The following is a 13,952-nucleotide window of genomic DNA, read 5'->3' on the forward strand; positions in this document are numbered from 1 at the left end:
CGGAATTCAGCACAACACTAAGCAGCTCACGAGGTCCACCGAACTCCTAAGTGGCAGAATTATTGGCAAACACAGCCCGACCGACGAGAGCGGAGAAGTGGCCATTAGGAACCGAAAGCGGTCGAAATGGGCCTGTAACCTTCAAAAATTAATGCGTTCAAACAATGACGTCAGTCACCAGCAAAACACAGGGCGATTGATTAGGTACCCTTTTAGGTTGAGTTGCACACCACCAGTATTTCACTATAAAATGACGGGATTATGATTTTCAAGTGTAGCATTTTGGTTTCGAGGGGTGCTTTCGACATTGGTTTCGATATTCTGTCGTGCAAATTTGTGAATCACGGATACACGGATTGATACACAGGATCGAGGCTATTAACCACGATTCCCGGGTCACTTTTGTTCTTGCCAAGCTTTGTTCAAACAGGGCATAAGTAAGAATTAGGTCCCCTCCGAGGCGACGGCACAACCAGGGGAAAGAGACCGATCATCGCGAGACTTGTTTCATAGTCCACGGATTTGAGTCCAGCAACCATTCTCGTAGCGCCTCGCAAGACACGCTCAATGAGGGTGACGACTTTCGTGAGTCCTGAGTAGACAACTTGGTTGGCGCATTCCAGGAGCTGTCTGACGTGGGCCCCATAGAGTATTTGGAAGTCGATGCGAATAATACGGGAGAAGGTGCGTTGGATCATCCGTAAAATGGCGAAGGCCTTTTGGGCTGATTTTTCATGGTGCAGTGAGAAGGACAAGTTTGGGGGGACCCAGATGCCCAAATCCTTTTTGGCATCTATCCTCATGATGTTTTCTGGTCCCTTTTCACCATGCATAACAAAGGCATTCGCTGAGTCTCCTCCAAACGACATATGGACACACTTTTCGTCATTCAGCGGAACGTGCCAGTCCAAAGGCCACTGGTTGGCAGCGTCTACATCCATTTGGAGGGCACTGGCATTGGAACTCCAGGATTTCAAGTCGTCCGCAAAAAGTAGACATGGACTTGCAAGAACATCTGGGGGGCCGTTGACGTAGATCAGAAACAAGAGTGGTCCCAGGACGGAGCCTTGAGGAACTCCAATGGAGACCGGCGCTGGAGAAGAGTAGGTCGAGCCTGTTGTCACTCTGAATGATCTGTCTGATAGGAACGCCTTGATCCAGCGAAAGATTTTTCCTTGAATCCTGCAAAACTCGAGGTTCTGGAGCAGCTGGGCGTGTGGGACCCTATCAAATGCTTTTGATTTCAAAAAATATCGTATCCGATATGAGTCCTTCGTCCGTGGTTTGGGTTAAGCTGTCCATAAACACGAGCATGTTTGTCACGCAAGAGCGGTGTGGGAGAAATCCGTGTTGAGCTGGAGATGTCAGGTTGCTGGAAGTGAGGTGGTCTAGTATAGCTCGCTTCAGAACACTTTCCATCACCTTGCAGGGCACGCTTGTGTGGTTTATGCGCCTGTAGCTGCCAGGCGACGGTCGGTCACCAGTTTCGTAGATTGGCGTGACAATCGCTTCCTTCCAAGCAGACGAAAGGCGGCCTTCGCCAAGCGACTGACGAAACACCAAGTGTAAATGGTTTGCCAGTGTGGAGGACGTTTCTTTCAGTATCCTTAGATGGACCTCGTCGGGCCCCAACGCGCAGAATAGGTTGATCTGGTGCAAGAGTTGACGAATGTCCTCCACCGTGAAGACCAAGTCGGTTAGAGGCTGTTCGTAGTTCCGCCTTGACAAGAGTGGATGTGACGGGGAAGCTTTGGCTGAGTATAGACACGCAAAGCGTTCTCCGTAAGCCTCAGATACCACTGTTGTGTCATTCGTCGGTTCTCCGTTTCTGTCCCTCAAAGTGAACGCGGTTGGCTTGTATCTGCGGCGATGTCTTATGTATTTGAACAAGAGGTTTTTGTTTTTTCGAGCGAAGTCCAGAATGGTGGCTTGTTTTCGTATGTTCCATTTGCGGATTTATGATTTACAGTGGTTCTGCATTTTGCGAAATGCCAGCTCATCTTCTGTATCTTCTGTAGTCAACTTTTTGGGAAAGAGTTGGGATCTTTTTTACAGGAGTCGACGAATCCTTTTTGGCATCCTGCGGTTCATCGAGTGCGTGCCGGTATTTTTCGGGCGAACGTTGCGTGAACCTCGTGAACTTTTTTGGACAAGGGTCTTATATAGTTCTTCCACTGGAGCTGGTCTCAGTGTGATTTGTTCAAGAAAGATGCGTATTCCTGAGAAGTCTGCACGGCGGAAGTCTCGAAACCACGTTTGAGGTTCGCGATTTCTGGCCCGTTAGCAGATGAAATCAAAGGTCAGCACACAGTGGTCGCTATGTCCCAGTGGAACGATAACTGTTATCTGATCAACGAAGTGTCCTTTGTTAGTGATGACCAAATCCAGCAAAGATGGTAGTTGGCCTGCGCGGTATCAGATGTGTGCAACGGCATGTTGAGTCCAAGCGCTCTGTTGAACGACTTCAATCAGCGCCGCTGCAAACGGCCCGCCTAGTTAAACGCGCTGGAGTGCAATCCAGGAGGCCTTTGGGTCATTGAAGTCACCTACCAGCAGGAGATGAGTGAAATGGTATTTGGAGGAGAGTTGCTCAAGTGTTTGTGTGAGGAACTGATCATCTTCAGATGGACTCAAGTGGCTACGGTAGACCACACCGAGAAGCAGATAATCGGACCCGCGCAGCGGGATTTGGACCCACAGTGCATCGCAAAAGGGTGCGGGGGTGGTGTCAGCGAGGACAATCGGGATTGGTAGGGCCGCATGTAAGTACAGAGCCACCCCACCTGCCCGCCCTCGTTTTGAGTCGGCTCGAAAAATAGAGTAACCGTCTATCGAGATCTCCGCGTCAGAGGCATCTGGTGTGAGCCAGGTCTCTGTGAGTGCCATTATGGACGGTTGTTCAAAGTAAGCTGACTGTTTAACATCGCCGAGTTTGTTGAAAAGGCTGAGGCAGTTCGAGGGCAAGCATTTCAACACCGTCTCTGCTGCCTCCGAGGATGAGGAGCCAAAAGTTGAGTGACCAGGTTGGCTAGCAGACTTAATAGTTGTGCGCCGGGTTTGAGCTCAGGGCTCCGAAGGGGCCTCTGGGGCGATATCGTCTGCTTCCTCTCTTCGTGGTTTCTGGGGATGATTTTTCGTTCCGTGGACCCGGTTTGCTCGGGCCTTTTGGCTTCGGAGGACGAGGTCTTTTCCCCGGTGGGTGAAAACTTTGACTGTTGCAGCTCATTCAGCACTCCCACTTTGGCGGCCAGATTTGCTGTTGACCAAGGATTTGCGGCAAGCTTTCGCCTTCATAGATTCTTGGGTGTTTTGGTGCAGTTTGGCCGGGAAAGTGTCTCTGTGAGGCCCTGGGCGCTGGGTGGCGGCACCAGGAAGTAATGATTTTGGTGGTGCTCCCAAGAGGCTCTATTTCGCGGAGGACTGCAGCTTGAAGCCAGCCAGCAGTTGTCTAATCTGGTGAATTTTATGTGGCTTGTTTGACTGCAGTCGCTCTTCTTTCGTGTTTTGTGGACACCCGATCCGCCGGCGATCAGCGTGGTCAACTGGATGTACGAGGGATTTTCCGGATGGCTGCAGTCATTGTTATGGCTTAGGTTGTCGGGGTCCTGGGCGACGGTTTATCTCCACAAGCAGAGAGGCCGCTTTGACGGAGTGCAGCTGAAGATTGGCTTCGCTGCTTGTCCCTGCACATCTGACTCAGTACAGTTCAGAGGCTGTGGCTTTGTTGAGGAGTGCATGGCTGCAGCCCTGTTTTCTGTTACAGGGGATAAGCGTTGACAGCTCCACGTACTTTGGGCGCTGCTTGCATGTGATGTTTACCTCCTCCAGGGCACCACTGCCTTTGGTGGGCGAGAGGCCTGTGGTGGTCGAATAGAAACTGCTGTCCGGAGATGCAGCTGGTTTCGTCGGCCTGCTTTCGGGAGCACAGGGGGATATGCCCACAATCGGCTTGATCAGGAGTTTGGGGTCGGCTGAGTTGTTGCCCAGCGGAAGCATTTTTCGTGCCTCAACCCCCGACCGGTTGTGCCCCAGCTTTCGCGCGTCTGGAGGGCGATCCTCAGATGGACGCCTGACCAATGGATTGGCCTTCCGAATGCTGCCGGCCCGCTTTAAGATCGTCTGTACGTCAGATGGGGGAGAAAGAGTGACGAAAAGTCCAAGCGTCCACTTGCTTCCCTTCTGGTTTAACCATTCTGCGTGGAGCGATTTGTCGGGCTTTGTGAGGAAATTCCTAAGGATTGATTTTGCCAGCTTCTCTGGCGTGATTCTTCCGGAGAATGACCCCAAGATTATCAATCTGCTTTCCTTAGGCGCTTGTCCACTAAAGACGCTGTGGCTGTCTTTATAGCCGCGTCAGAGAGTCGTATTACTTTCTTCGCAGCCGGGGGGCCCGGTATTGATATCGCAAGGTACTCGTTCAGCAAAGAAAGTTCTTTGTCAACTTTCATCCAAGTCACTGTATTTTCAGTGTCTGAGTCCTCCAGTGCCTTTGAAAGTTGCTCCAATTTCGCGTCCAGTATCCCGATCAAAGCGGGACACTGACATCGGTCTTTCTGAATCTGCAGTGGGGATTGGGTACCTTTCTTGGGGGCTTTCCTCTTGGCTGCGGTATGCATTGCGCTCTTAACGTAGAGGTAGCTGGCGCAGACAAACGGGTCAGGAGAGTTAGGTAGTCGGCTTACCTGGTCGTCCTATAAACCCGTGCATTTGAAGTGCCACCAGGCCTTGCAGGTGTGGCATCGCATAATGCGTTTGACGTTCGACGGGCAGCCATTTCGCCCAAATCTGTTGTGGTTTGTCAATGGCTGCAGACGGCAATCGGTATAAATTGATGTCATGTTTAGAACTAGATGTAAAATAGGAATTGAGCGCAAAATATCAAGGGTTGTCCCTCAGATGTTTTGCTAGTAATAAAATTCAACAACTACTCGTGTGTACTCTGTGAACAGACTGAAGAAGGGAAAATTTTTTTCACAAATTTGCACGGGGGAAAATGAAACCGATTTCGAACGTACGCGCCTTATATGTTGTGCAAATTTGTGAAAGAATTCGTTCACTATTCAATCTGTTTACAGAGTGCACAAGTGCCATTTTTTGAGTTTTTTCACTCCTTTCACATGATAAGCTCCATTATTATGCACTCAGTTCCCATTTTTTACCCCGTCTGAATCATGGCACTAATCACTAACGGCTTCTCGATGCATCGGTGGGTCACAATAGTTGTGGGCGAAATGTTGCAGTGAGAAGGACAAGTTTGAGGTGACCCACATCAAGGGGTTCCTTTCAGACAGATCATTCGGATCAAAGGTAGACTCGAATCACTCTTCTCCAGCAATAGTCTCTACTGGGGTTTTGCAATGCTCCGTTCTGTGGCCGCTGCTTTTCCTGATATATGCAAACGCCCCTCAAGATGTTTTTGCAAGTCCATGTCTACTTTTTGCGGACGACTTGAAATCCTGGAGTTCCAATGCTAGTGCCCTCCAAATGGATGTAGACGATGCGAAGCATGGCCGTTGAAGTGGCACCTTCCTCTGAATGGCAAAGAGTGTGCCCACCACATGTCATTCGGAGGAGATACAGCTAATGCCTTTGTCATGCATGGTGAGAAAGCGTCAGAAGAAACCACGAAGAAACCACTTTTGCCTTTCAGGTGAACGACAGCCACTGACCGACAAGAACAAAACCGACCCGGGAAACTTGGGCAAAAGCCTTGATCCTGTGTATCAATCCATGAATCCGTGAATCCGTGATAGATGAAAAATACTTCAGTATCTGGCTCTCTTCAGGCAAGCCCTTTTCACTGCATCACAAAAGTCAGCCCAAAAGGCACGTAAAGCCGAGTGGCTATGGATCACACAGGGCGATTGCGGCTTTTAGATTAGACGCAGTTCGTATCCAGCAGTCAATAGGAGCAGTCAGACGTGGGTACCTGATGATGTATTAAGAACTGACGGGAACTGGTTCTACAGACAAACGGATTAGTGTCCATCATGGATTAAGCAAACTTTCAATCAATAATGACACAATCAGCAAAATAGGGAAATAGTCACTGTGGCAGCAAGGATTTCTAGAAGCAACAACAAGTAAACAGTAAACGATGTGCAAACATACGTATAGGGGCGGTCTGAAAGTATGAGTTAGCCGTATACAGGATAACGGCACGGAAAACCAGAACGTTCGGGATGTGAGAGACTGTGTTCCGCTAAGCAGCGACGTGGCAGCTGGTGTCACGTGACAAGTCAGGTTGCGCGGTTTCATCCGTTTAAAAGAAACCTCGTCGAGGGCTATCTGGCAGGTGCGGTAAATGAATAATACAAAGTAATAAGCATCTCCGGGCGCCTTGTTGTCATAGTGGATGGCACGTTCGCTTTCCGCCCGGGAACTCTGGGTTCGACTTCTGGTCAGTCCGCTTTTCTGTCGGAGTGGACGCTCCAAAATATGTACAGCTGAGGCGAACTTGCAGGTAATGACGGACAGGCAACAAATATGGACATCAGTTTCTAATGAATAAGCGGACCTTCAGTGGGAAGGAAACAGGGGGGAAAACGAGCAGCGAGGAAACGAAACGGTATCATAATGAACAGATGTAAGTCACGTTACTTATTATTAGTCATATAAGGAAGAAACTTACCGCTGGTCACCGTTGATTCGCATGGGGAATCAACAAGGCACTTGTTATTCCACGGACGATTAGGTGCGCCTTCTCCAGCATTACTCGCACGGGCTCCCGAATAATCTGTGGGGCCCACGTCGGACTTCTCCTTGAAATATGCCACCAAGTTGTCCACTCAGGGCACACGAAGGAAGTAACCCTCACTGAGCATGTTCAGTGAGTGCTACGAAAATGGCTTCTAGTTTTGAATCCGTGGACTACGAAACGTGTCCCACAGTGTTTCCGATGGAGTGCCGTCACCTCTCAGGGGCCTAACTCCCACTTGTGCCTGGTTGAACAAGGGTAGTCGCACGTGGGGTCAGGCCCAAGTTGGTACGATTTGAACGTGGTGAAAGATGAAGGCATAACCTTTCGGTTTTTGGAGGTTTTGGTCCGTTGTAAAACATACTCAACCAGAAGCAGGTTCAAAATATTACATTTAGAAGATGGCTGGGTGCAACAGTGGGAAAAGGGAAAAAAGAAAAGATTCTGACTGGAAAGAAACTGAGAAGTAACAAAATCCTAATTTTGAGTTAAAATCAGAAAACTGTGATGGAGCTGCGTGACCCTAAACAGTTGCGTTTTTAGCCAGGGTCACACGGAAAGTGTACACTGGGACAATGATGCAGAGAAGTTCGCGGTAGGGCTGGTTGGTAGCAGAAATGTCAGAACTACACTGTAAAGCAAATCCGTAGTGACTCACTAATGTCACTGATTGAGGGTAATCGTGTGTATGCTTTTCTTGTGGTCGGAAGCACAGGACAAAACGCGAAGTGTAAAAAAATTGTTGACTTTTTGGGAAGGACAAAATGAAAGTGTACCGAGATCGTTTGATCCAAGGGAAGGGCTGAGTAGATAGAAACAACTTCTTGCCAGATGCAGCCGGGCCCAGGTATGCAGTTTGTGCGTACCTGTCACTAGAGGGAGGGGGGACAGTCTAGGTCATTAACCAACTATTTGCATATGTGCCATCAGACTGAGTATGGCGCTGCGGTGCCATTATTGCAATGGTTCACTTTGGCTTCTGGAATCAACAAGGCACTTGTTATTCCACGGACGATTAGGTGCGCCTTCTCCAGCATTACTCGCACGGGCTCCCGAATAATCTGTGGGGCCCACGTCGGACTTCTCCTTGAAATATGCCACCAAGTTGTCCACTCAGGGCACACGAAGGAAGTAACCCTCACTGAGCATGTTCAGTGAGTGCTACGAAAATGGCTTCTAGTTTTGAATCCGTGGACTACGAAACGTGTCCCACAGTGTTTCCGATGGAGTGCCGTCACCTCTCAGGGGCCTAACTCCCACTTGTGCCTGGTTGAACAAGGGTAGTCGCACGTGGGGTCAGGCCCAAGTTGGTACGATTTGAACGTGGTGAAAGATGAAGGCATAACCTTTCGGTTTTTGGAGGTTTTGGTCCGTTGTAAAACATACTCAACCAGAAGCAGGTTCAAAATATTACATTTAGAAGATGGCTGGGTGCAACAGTGGGAAAAGGGAAAAAAGAAAAGATTCTGACTGGAAAGAAACTGAGAAGTAACAAAATCCTAATTTTGAGTTAAAATCAGAAAACTGTGATGGAGCTGCGTGACCCTAAACAGTTGCGTTTTTAGCCAGGGTCACACGGAAAGTGTACACTGGGACAATGATGCAGAGAAGTTCGCGGTAGGGCTGGTTGGTAGCAGAAATGTCAGAACTACACTGTAAAGCAAATCCGTAGTGACTCACTAATGTCACTGATTGAGGGTAATCGTGTGTATGCTTTTCTTGTGGTCGGAAGCACAGGACAAAACGCGAAGTGTAAAAAAATTGTTGACTTTTTGGGAAGGACAAAATGAAAGTGTACCGAGATCGTTTGATCCAAGGGAAGGGCTGAGTAGATAGAAACAACTTCTTGCCAGATGCAGCCGGGCCCAGGTATGCAGTTTGTGCGTACCTGTCACTAGAGGGAGGGGGGACAGTCTAGGTCATTAACCAACTATTTGCATATGTGCCATCAGACTGAGTATGGCGCTGCGGTGCCATTATTGCAATGGTTCACTTTGGCTTCTAGACAGCCTCGTAACGGACATCAGTGTTGAGGCGATCGGGCCGGGGATGCGCAATTCGGTGAGCCAAGGGACTTTGGATTAGTCGAGGGCATCCACACAGGTACAACAGAGCCGATGCAGGATCTCAGGTAGTTTACGTTCAGCTGGATGTTTGTATGAATATAAATCGTGTTACAGGCGGAGTACAGCAAACACATATAGACTGATTCCAGCAACCCATTGGACCACGTCACGTTACGCACAATTATCCAAAAGTCAAATCGTTCGAGTGGAGGTTTATCTACAAATGCTGTAGTATAAATACAATACAAAATAATAAAACGTCACAAACCTCGTCGTGGGACTATGCCGGCTTCCATACGGCGGCTTAGGAACTACTACTCAAAGCCAGGTGTGAACAAGATAGCGAAACTTAAATAACACTTCCGATGCCAAGGTCAAAGAACGGTTTATGTTCAGGTCAAAAATAATAAAGGTAGTGCAGGGGCAAAACCAAAATAACAGAAAAGCGAAATCGCACTGTACAACATAAAAAATAGAAGGAAGGCATCAACACCAACTAGGGCGCTCCAACCAGCTACTGTCGAATGTCGAAGCTTTGGAGGAAGAAGGAATGGAAAGAGATCAGTAAACCCTAGTGAGTTTGAGAAAGTATCAGATAGTTCTGGGCCCAATAATAGAGAATAGCTTAAAGTTCATTACTTTAATAGTGGCAAAAGCGACGGCTTAAACGATCCACGAGGGCGGTAGATTTAGCTGAGTAATCTAGTATTGAAGGCTGGCAAGCCTTCCCGATTGTATGCTAACTTAGCACAAGAGGAATATATCACTGTGAAGTATGCTTGTGTTTAGTGACGGGATTTCACTCTAATGGCGGTGTAAGGGCATTTACTAGTGGCAAACAGGTGTCCTATATTTGTAGCACCGAGCATTACTCGACCCACAGGCGTAACGTCAGGGCGAGAGGTATTTGAATGAAAAGCTTTTTGTTAGGTTGTGAAGCTAGCTGACGTGGTAACGAGCAGTGAATATAGTCTTTGCTCTAGTCCGTATGGGTAATCACGGGGTGAATTAGGCACGATGTGATAGCCCCTAAATCTGTTATAGTCCCGTAAGGATATCTCCATTGTACAGAACGGTGATATGACAGGGGGATGAGAAAAAATTCCGAGATGGACAAGAGCAGCATAACTGGAGGTTTCCACGTGAGCCGTACAGTACCATAAATGAAGCAAGTGTATGGATCACCAGCTTCCGAGCCACTGTTGTTAGCTTCAGCCTACAAGTTGTGCTTTGAGAGAAAGTCTGCAGGCGCTAACATTGCACTCTAGAAGTGAAGGCTAAGATGCAGAAGTTAATCCGATCCGTTTTCCGAAATGAACTCTGTTGCTGCATTCGCAACCTCGCCCGGCAAGCTGTTTAACTCACCAACTGTCCTCACTGTCAGTGTGACCAGCGGATTCGGATACCATCTCCTGGAGGTTTAGATCGTCGATCGACTTACATGTTTGGCTGGCCCATCGAACACCGCAAAAAACTTCAGGTTCCCAACAAATGCTACACTTTTTGGTCATCCCCACCAAATGTACGCAGAAGCCAGATCTTGTAGGTCTTTCACGCAAAATCTGGTGATTTCTAAACTAAGAACTGACCCTTGTGGACCCCACTGGGGGCATGTGTGCCCAGAATTTTCATCGTCGACCTCTCGCACTCTGCGATCCCCGAAGAAAACGCATATCTGTATAATAAGTCTGCTAGCAATTTCTTTGTAGTAACTTCAGCAGAGATCGTTCATTTCTGGCTTTCCTAATGTCCTGCAAAGAAGGCATTATTTGGGAAGCCAGCATCAGCGTTTTTGGTCTTGCAGCCCCGGTTACCACGAGAAAGCTTATACCTCAACCAGCTTGCTGTAAGCCAGGTCGCCTGGGTGCCCGTTCATAGGCCCGTTGCATACATTAATTGTTAAATGGTAGGTCCACCAACCCATGCCAACATCCACTTCATCACAGAAGTTGCCGAAACACTTGAGAAATTCTCTGGAATGCGTAGCGGACTTAGGACCTTATTAGCGTGTTGGATCAAATAAATGAGCAAAGGAACAACATCAAAATAAGAAAAGAAAACACAGTCGATAAGGACTCACGAATGCGAAGATCCACTACACCAATTCCAATGCAGTAACCGGCTGCGAAGGAAATATCCACTTGTAGAAATTTACCGCAGATGATTCACGTGTAAGTGGCATGCTCCACGATAGGAAAGTTATTCACAGTCGAAAAGTGTCACAGGGATTTCTTGTGACGTTCAGCAATTCACATAAACACAGAGACGTAGTCCCACGGGCTGAGCAATCAGCAAGCAGTTAAACGGAGCGTAAATCTACTGATTCAGCACGAAGTCAGAAAGTCGCGCCGAAAACTTGTCTCTTGCCCATTTTTTGATGTAATTATCGGTACAATAAAACAAACGTGATGATAAAGTATGTGCAACAGTTACAAAATGTGGTTTAAGTTCAGGAAAAATGGCAAACAAATGTGACAACGGATTACAGACACTACGGTAGTTTGGCTTCAGATTTGCACGACGATTTCATGACCGCTGATTTTCAGGTTCACATGCCCCCAGTCTTCGTCCAGCAAGCGCCTGAAAGTTTGACGAAGTTGATTGGCTGGTGTTTTCTTTGGCACTGCAGGATCGTGAGATGCAATTCATCCAGGCTAGAGGAAAAGAAGGAAAAACAAGCAATAGATGCATGGTTTAAGGAATATGCATTCTGATTCTGGGGCTTAATATGGCTGGCAATTTGGGACGGAGTATGCTAACCACTTCTGGTGAACGGCAGGGCTCACGGGTATACCCATGATTGTGCATTAAAGGGCAGACTGGGGGCAGACATTGAGGTTTCTTTTACGACCAGAGAGCGGGAATCGGTAATTGCGAAGTGTGTAGCCAAGGACAAATGTGTGCTGTTGAGAGTCGCTAACGTCAGCATGCTTCAGTCGATCCACAGAAATGGCCCCGCGATCACTGGCGAAGATCATAATTTTCCATCACAGCGCATAATGTTGGCTTATGCAAGGGATCTGCAGATGGACTACATGGTAAACACGAACGGCTACGAGATCTGTCGGCGGGATACTTTTGGACTGTAGTGACATGCCAGGGTTCTTCAAAACGGTAGCGACAGAAGGGCGAGTATCTCTACGGTGCAGCCAGATTTGTCTGAGAGGTAGAAGTGGCATCTAGAAACCTAATAAATTGGAATAGGTAACTGATCCACTTTGACATTGTTGCATTTACTGCGCTTAATTCACACAGTAAGCTTCCTGGGGTTCCAGCATGAGTGAGTCGGAAGTCTAATCCCTGTTTGAAGTGGACGGATAAAATCGGTCGGTAAGTGAATCTTTTATCAACTCCGGTTTCTTGCTTGAATCTTGAAGAACAGGCGCAACTGTCTCAATAAACACTGCGTGCTGTGGTTATGTAATAACACAGGCTCTGTTGGTACAAATCTAGACCAGAGAATAAGTTAAATACGATAAACCGTCAAAAAGGGTTGAAAACATGCTAAACGTGTGGAACTCGAAAAACACAAGAGAAAACTCAAACTGTTAAAACTTTCCGCAAGTTGACATACTGATACCACCAAAATAGCGTATTTCCAAGTCAAAGCCACCTCTTGTCCTCTATTTTGCTCAAAAGTCGGAAGGCGCGTATTAAGTTACCAAACATTCACATAAAAAATCTTATCGAGCGCCTCAACTCGAAAGGTTGCAGTATCAACAAGGGTATTTAGATTACGTGTAAACAAATGTTAGATGACGAAAGTTGCCACCGGTGTGACCACGTAATCCGCTCACACTAATGTGGTAGGCGAGAGGATCAATGTGCGCCTGTACACGAGTTAATTCAATCTGATATCTTTCAAAATGGCTGTGGTACTTGAAGGTGACTAAATTTTGGGTGTTAGCTAGCCTGCAAGGTCTTTGTGGCTGTCATTTTTCTGAATGCGTTTAGGTGCCGATTTAAATAGTGTAATGCAGATACAATCTGCTGATTTGTCGAAATACATAAATAAGTTTTTCGGTTTTAGTTCCAGTTGACTGGCTACATCGCTGAACGAATCGCACCTCATGTCCAGTTGTTCAAGCTCCTCTGTTTTCCGTAAGCTAGGATCGCTTATCGCAGGATAACAGTGTCTCCTTAGTTGTACCCTCCTCCCCGCTGTATTGTCTCCCGCCGCGCTCAGGTTATACCGGCCCGATTATGTCAGAGCTGAAAAGTTTTCTAGGAGGTAGGGCAATCATGACTAGTATTATGGGGTATATGGGGAGTGCCAGTTTGTAACCTGGGCCAGCAAGCTTAAAATTCCGGTTTTCACGGTGTCTCGGATTGATACACGGGCTGGAGGTTTCTGCCCAAGTTTCTCTGATCAGACTTTTTCTTGTCGTTCAGCGGTTTTCATTCACCTTAATGAAGCAAGCAAAAGGGTGTTACCATTCCTCCTAAAGTTCTCAGCCTGGGGCAGTAGGTTTGCCATCGCAAGGACTCACGTAAAAAGGCTTCTAAAAGTGTTTTGAACCGCGTATCACTTGTAACGTGAACAACTATCGGAGAAAGGTGATTTCAAGCAACAACTACCCGAAATGAGAAAAATTGTTGCTCAATGAGTATGTGCGCTCTGAACTTGAAAATATTCTCATGTCTTTGCAGAGTATTAGATGGATCAGCGGTAAAAAAATGTTGGCCAACCCTTGCTCAGGCGGGACATAATTAGGTACTGGTCTTCTTGAAAGCGACGATACTCCAGGGAAACGCACCACGGGAGGCGTTTTATGGTCAATGGATTAAGGGCCGGCAACCATTTTTTGGTTGGAGGTACTATGGATCGCCAGAGCCTGCTTTCAGACGGCGAACACAATGCCGGTTGAAATTGGAGTAGCAGCAGTAGGCCCCGTTGTAAAGAACAGACAACGTGAATCCAATGGCCGTCTTCTGGAGGGTCACGCTGACTGTGTGACAGAGATCAACCCATTTCGCGGACTTTTTAGTGAAGCACTAGCAGTGCAACTCAACGGAACAGTCGACGAAAATCACACTGGCTTTCTGGAAAGCTTACAGGTGAGTTATGCGTAAAACATGACGTTTCCGGAAAACCAGAAAAGCCAAAGTCAACTTTTTGGTCACTTTCGGCGATGACCGAGATTTCGGCGAAAAGTAAGTTCTTCTGGCCAGACAACAGCAGGCGGTAG

The 13,952-nt window shown here is 47.5% G+C and overlaps 1 protein-coding gene across 1 annotated transcript in view; it reads right to left on the reverse strand.

Annotated features, from left to right (window-relative positions):
• The window catches only part of T265_15089 (hypothetical protein), a gene marked incomplete at both ends in the record, with an annotated part of 52,052 nt that extends 47,822 nt beyond the window's left edge, over positions 1–4,230 (reverse strand). The window contains 2 exons of the mRNA XM_009176538.1: positions 2,551–3,028; positions 3,791–4,230. Of these exons, the coding sequence (XP_009174802.1) occupies positions 2,551–3,028; positions 3,791–4,230 (918 nt within the window). The remainder of the gene's footprint in view (positions 1–2,550; positions 3,029–3,790) is intronic.
• Between the last annotated feature and the right edge of the window lie 9,722 nt (positions 4,231–13,952).

The sequence above is a fragment of the Opisthorchis viverrini genome, assembly GCF_000715545.1.
Source record: "Opisthorchis viverrini unplaced genomic scaffold opera_v5_346, whole genome shotgun sequence".
In the NCBI taxonomy this organism is placed as follows: domain Eukaryota; kingdom Metazoa; phylum Platyhelminthes; class Trematoda; order Opisthorchiida; family Opisthorchiidae; genus Opisthorchis; species Opisthorchis viverrini.